Source organism: Rhinopithecus roxellana, chromosome 7 (assembly GCF_007565055.1).
Source record: "Rhinopithecus roxellana isolate Shanxi Qingling chromosome 7, ASM756505v1, whole genome shotgun sequence".
Classification (NCBI taxonomy): Eukaryota; Metazoa; Chordata; class Mammalia; order Primates; family Cercopithecidae; genus Rhinopithecus; species Rhinopithecus roxellana.
The window spans coordinates 59,868,226-59,874,151 of record NC_044555.1 but is presented as its reverse complement, the minus strand read 5'-3'; the positions used below and the strand labels follow the sequence as shown (position 1 = coordinate 59,874,151).

General features: G+C 56.3%; 1 protein-coding gene across 1 annotated transcript; it reads right to left on the bottom strand.

The window, feature by feature from the left end:
- Positions 1–3,849: 3,849 nt before the first annotated feature.
- On the bottom strand, positions 3,850–5,427 carry LOC104667052 (cancer/testis antigen 1-like). Its single transcript, XM_030934477.1, has 3 exons — positions 5,168–5,427; positions 4,375–4,509; positions 3,850–4,135 (listed from the first exon to the last, which is right to left on the bottom strand). The coding sequence occupies exons 1-3, from the start codon at positions 5,425–5,427 to the stop codon at positions 3,997–3,999; spliced, it is 534 nt and encodes a 177-aa protein (XP_030790337.1). The 3' UTR covers positions 3,850–3,996.
- Positions 5,428–5,926: the final 499 nt, after the last annotated feature.

The following is a 5,926-nucleotide window of genomic DNA, read 5'->3' as shown; positions in this document are numbered from 1 at the left end:
CTTTGCTCCCTGGGCTTCTGCTTTTGTGCCCGTGATGTTGCCTGCAGGGGCCGGTGGCTCAGCGCCTGGTCAAAGTTGTCTGGACGCAGTTACAGCTGCAATGCAGCTGGACTTCTGAGCCAGCCCGGCCAGGGTCCCGGCCCTGGGGCACGATGACCTCTCCGGGTGCTGCTTCCCCTGGGGCACGGTGACCTCGCTGGGGTGGGCACACGCTGGACTCGTGGCCAGGTTTGCCCGGGCCTCCCCGTTTTACCAGGAGTCAATCTCCTCTAACCGCGTGTGATGACCACTCTGCATGTTTGAAAGGACGGAAGTTAAGTAGACTCTTCAGACTTGACTTGGAATTCTGGAATATGAAGGCTAGAGGGAAGCATTAGGGACCTCTTCACCTGAAGCTGGGGTGTGTTCTGCCACAGGCTTGACCCATGCTCCCACCAGCTGTGACAGAGCCCTCAAGGGCTGGAGCGCTCACTGGCTCCCAAGGAATCCCGCTGGCGTGGCAGGAAGGTCTCTCTGACATTGCTTCTGGTCTTTCGGTTTTCCTTTGTGCACCTCGGGCTGAAACAGAGCGAGTTCACTGAGTCCCTGCGTTCCAGAGTGCTGCCCATAATCAGGAAGCTCCCCAGGTCTCAGCGTCCTCTCTCAGCTTCCATCCGTCCCTGGCCTTGACAGAGACCCAGGCCTCTCCTAGCACACCACCGATCCAGAGGAGAAGGAAGCTGCTGACACCCTCCGGGGCAGACATGCGGAGGTGGCATTCGCCTGGCTTCCTGCTGGGACTACCTCACAGCGTGCCCACGTCTCTTGGATAAGCTCTCCTGCTCTGAGACAGAACCGGCTTTGGCATGGCCTGGATGTGCCAACCCCCCTCGCCTTCCTCAGTTGCGCAGTGATTTGTCCAGCCTTCCTACAGCTGGTGGACATTTACATTCTAAAAACTATTTACGTGAAGGTGTCATTAAGATGCTGGTGGATTTGACCTCATTTGCCTGTCCAGGAGTTTCTCAGATGGATTCCTCAAGGTGGGTGGATGAAGGGGGCCAGCCCCTCCACACCTGTGGGTATTTCTCATCAGGTGGGATGAGAGACTGAGAAAAGAAATAAGACACAAAGTATAGAGAAAGAACAGTGGGCCCAGGAGACCGGCGCTCAGCATACGGAGGACCCGCACGGGCAGCGGTCTCTGAGTTCCCTCAGTATTTATTGATTACTATTTTTACTATCTCACTAAGGGGAATGTGGCAGGAGAACTGGGTGAGAGTGGGGAGAAGGTCAGCAAGAAAACGCGTGAGCAAAGGAATCTGTGTCACAAATAAGTTCAGGGGAAGGTACTATGCCTAGATGTGCACGTAGGCCAGATTTATGCTTTTCTAAATGAAACATCTCAGTGGAGTAAACAGTGACAGAGCAACACTGTCACCACATGTCTCGCCTCCCGCCACAGGGCGGGTTTTCTCCTATCTCAGAATAGAACAAATGTACAATCCGGTTTTATGCCGAGACATTTCGTTCCCGGGGGCAGGCAGGAGACAGAGGCCTTCCTCTTGTCTCAACTGCAAGAGGCCTGCCTCCTCAGCACAGACCCTTCACGGGTGTCGGGCTGGGGATGGTCAGGTCTTTCCCATCCCACGAGGCCATATCTCAGGCTATCACACGGGGAGAAACCTTGGACGATACCCGGCCTTCCAGGGCAGAGGTCCCTGCGGCTTTCCGCGGTGCATTGTGCCCCCGGTTTATTGAGAATGGAGAATGGCGATGACTTTTCCCAAGCATACTGCCTGTAAACATTTTACTAACAAGGCACACTTTGCACAGCCCTAGATCCCTTAAACCTTGATTCCATACAACACACGTTTCTGTGAGCTCAAGGTTGGGGCAAAGTTACAGATTAACAGCATCTCAGGGCAAAACAATCCTTCGGGGTACAGGTCAAAACAGAGTTTCTTATGTCTTCCTGTCCTACATAGACACAGTAACACTCTGATCTTTCTTTTTTTTCCCTACAGGTGGAAGGGTATGTACATCTTTCCCTCAATAGAAAATGCCAAATAAATGTCCAGATAGAGGTTACTACCACTCCTACTGACAGCGTATGAGTCCTCGTTTCCAACTACAGCCTTGCCAAGCAACTGGAGATTGTCAACTAATACTATGAATTTACATTAAAATATGCTCTGGTCCCACCGAGCAAATTCTAAAACAAAACTCAAAGGGATCAAGTTGTCTCCAAGCAACTTAAGAGCATCCCGGAACGCAGCTCAAGAATATGTCTGTTTCAGCTTGACATACAGCCCCTTTCCAATGTAGCTCTGGCCAAGATGGTGCCAGCCTGTCCGTGCAGCAGACAAGGCACCTCAGCATGTCACGTAGACCCCGCAGCCGCCTGCCCCCTCCCCTGCCTACCATTCATGCCAAGTCCCCCTTTAAAAGGCCCTGCTCTCTGCCCACAAAGGGAAGCAGAGCCCTTAAAGGCAGGAGCCTGTACGTCTTCCCCTAAACCAAGCATGGCAGAAAGTCTGCTTCTTCATAGCAGACATCGCTCTTGTTAATTCGATCTCCAAGAGGTGAGGGAATGAACCTGTGTTTTGGTTATATTGCGTGTACACAAAGATTTTAGATTATTTGAATTACTATTATTATTTTAGAGACAGGGTCTCGCTCTGTCACCAAGGCTGAAGCTCAGGGGTGCATTCATAGTTCACTGCAGCCTCGAGATCCTGGACTCAAGCCACCCTCCCATGTCAGCCTCCTGAGTAACTGGGACTACGGGTGCCTGCCACCACACCCACCTAATTTTTAAATACACACACACACACACACACACACATACACACACACACGTGTATACATATATTTGACAGAGTCTTTTCCTGTCAACCTGGCTGGAGTGCAGTGGCATGATCTCAGCTCCCTGCAACCTCCACCTCCTGGGTTCCAGTGATTCTCCTACGTCAACCTCCCAAGTAGCTGGGATTACAGGCACACACCACCACGCCCAGCTAATTTTTTTTTTAATCTTTTTGAGTCGGAGTCTCGTTCTGTCGCCCAGGCTGGAGTGCAGTGGCACGATCTCGGCTCACTGCAACCTCCGCCTCCCGGGTTCACGTGATTCTCCTGCCTCAGCCTCCCGAGTAGCCAGGATCACAGGCACCGCCGCCATGCCTGCCTAATGTGTTCTGTTTGTATTTTTAGTAGAGATGGGGTTTCACTATGTTGGCTAGACTGCTCTCGAACTCCTGACTTCAGGTGATCCGCCCTGCTCGGCCTCCCAAAGTGATGGGATTACAGGCATGAGCCACCGTGCCTGGCCTTTAAATGATTTTTCTACAGACAGAATCTCGCTACATGGCCCGGAGTGGCTTCAAACTCCAGGTCTCAAGTCATCCTCCCGCCTCAAGCCTCCCACAGCGATGGGAATACGGGTGTGGGCCACCATGCCCGACCCATATCACATGCTTAACAGTGAAATGATAATGCTGGTTTTATGCACCTATTCAAGTACATGTTTTTCAAGAATTTTTTCAAAGTAAAAAAGCTCGTATGTTCAATGAAGACAATTTGGGAACAAATTTAATGCTGAGCTGGAAAAACATTATATGTGCTACTGTCATATATTTAACACATAAATGCAAGCATATTGAGGAAAGTATTCTAAAACGTCCACAGTAGTTAAAGCTGAACGGCGGGACCCAGTGGCTTTTCATTTTCCCCCATTTCCCAAATTGTCTTCCATTACCTTGTGCTACTTCAATCTCTGAATCCCAGAGCCTCCCCTGCAACCCGAGGACAAGGGCACGCAAGTCTGAAGGTGCCTTCGCTCGTCGAGAAGAGACTCAGACACGGAATTGCAGCTCAGTTTTATTTTCTACAGAAACAAACATGTAAGCCGGCCTCCTCCAGCGACAAACAATCAGGCCCCCACAATGAAGTGGCCACTGGTGCAGGGACCATCCCCTAGGGGAGGAGGCACGCCTGGGAAGGGGCACCAGGCTGGGCTTAGCGCCTCTGTCCTGAGTGAAGCAGAGCCAAAAACACAGGCAGAAAGCACTGCGTAATCCACATCAACAGGGAAAGCTGCTGGAGACAGGAGCTGATGGAGAGCTGGAGTTGGCGGTGGTCCGCAGCAATCAGTCGGCTAAATGTGAGGGGCGAAGAACATCAGGTTAAAGGCGACACCTCTGCACCCATCTCCCCGGGCTCCCTCGGGTGGTGGCGGGCCTGGTGCACCAGGTCTCTGTTCTGAGACCCTGTGCTGGGGTGTTCTCAGGTCTCTGGAGACCTGACCGTGGGGTGTAGGCGGATCCCAGCCCCCACCCTGCCACGCTGCGCACGCCACCCACCCAGGCCCCGTCCCTGTCCTGGTCCTGAACTGACATAGTCAGTATGTTGCCAGACACGGTGAACTCCTTCAGAAGCACCCCTGGCATGGGGAGCGGTGGGGCATCCCGGGCCAGGCTCCTGTGGGCCAGCTCTGCTTCCATGGGTGTCGGGAAAGGCATGGTGAGGTAGCTGGTGGGGGCCCTGTTAAGGCATCATCTCCTAGGACGTGGCCTGTGCCTCCGGCCTGCTGCTTACCCCAGGTCAGCTTTCCCCACTCCTCACCCCCACCCCCGATTACCCAGCGCATCCCTCCCAGGCTGTCTCCCCAGGCACTGGCCCAGTAGCACATCCCACTCAGCTGTCTTGGTTCCACACGTTCCTTTGCTGCACCCCAAGGTGACTCCTCCATGCCCTTACAAGGCCCTTCCCCACCCTGCCCCCTGTCGCATCACTCGGCCCCCTCCTCGTCACCCAACCCTCCCTCTCCCCACCTCCCGCCACCCGCTCCCATCTTGCTCCCTTCCCCCCACCTCCTGATCCCCTCCTACACCCGGGTCCCCCTATCTCCTGGCCCCTGCCCCCCTTCCTGCATGACCCAGTGCCCCTAACCCCATCACCCATCCCCTCTCCCCAACCCTGCACACCCCCTACCTCCCAGCCCTTACCTGCTGCCCTCCTCACAGCTGGCCTCCCGTATCCCCACCTCCCAATTCCCACCCCCACCCCCACCCAACCCCTTACTCACATCTCCCCTGCTTTCTCCCCCACCTGGCCCTGCCCTCCCCATCTCCCGGCCCCCACCCCGCCACGAGAACTGTCCAGAACAGAACAGAACAGAACAGGATACAACTCAAGCAGGCGGCTGTCCGGCCTCCTGGTCCTGCATCTGCAGCATCCATTCAGCCGTGAAGCCGGGCCACCACGTGGCCTACGAGGGACGCCTCCTCCTGGCCCTGAGACCCTTCCTGGCCCTGAGGCCCTTGCTGCCGCGATGCCCTGAGTACCTCCGCCGCTCGCAGCACCCGCCTCTCCTGGGCCGCCAGCATAGCCCCCTGGGCCATCAGCATCGCCCGCCGCGCCCCCTGTGCCCTGGCCTGCGGCCTGCATGGCTCCTGGACCTCTGTGGTGCGCTCAGAGAGAAAGTCAGGGCCCACGAGGACGCGGAGGCAGTGAGGCTGCAGGAAGTTCCGCCCCCTGGCGTGCGAGGGGCAGCCCGGGATCCTCAGGGCGCCTGCGCACAGGGGCCCTACTTCCGGCCCTGGGAGACCCTGAGCGAGCCCCGGAGCACATGACTGGTTCTCGCCAACCCTGCCCCGCCCCAAGAGAGCCCGGGCCGGAAGGTGGCCGCCATGCCAGCTTGGACCCGTCACCCCTGAGCAGCCGGCGGTCCACCAGGCCCCTGTCCCGGGAGCCCTGCAGGTAGTCCGGTACCGCGGGGCCCAGCCTGTCCCGTCTCCCTGGTCTTCCTCACATCGAGGAGCAAGGCGGGCCTGGGAACACAGGGCCGGGGCTGTGCGGCTGTCGTCCCGGACCCTGCCTATCCTGCCTGTCCTTGGGGGAGCGTCCAGGACAGACCCCGGGGCCAGGCCTCTAACTGGGTTCAGCA

What these genes read in the sequence shown, in the direction of transcription:
- LOC104667052 (XM_030934477.1), bottom strand. Translation starts at nt 5,427, where the DNA reads ATGCAGGCCGCAGGCCAGGGCACAGGGGGCGCGGCGGGCGATGCTGAT. An exon ending in GACAGCCGCCTGCTTGAGTT is followed by an intron (nt 4,510 to 5,167) that starts GTATCCTGTTCT and finishes GGCCCCCACCAG; the next exon opens with CTACCTCACCATGCCTTTCC. An exon ending in TCTGGCAACATACTGACTAT is followed by an intron (nt 4,136 to 4,374) that starts GTCAGTTCAGGA and finishes CCTCACATTTAG; the next exon opens with CCGACTGATTGCTGCGGACC.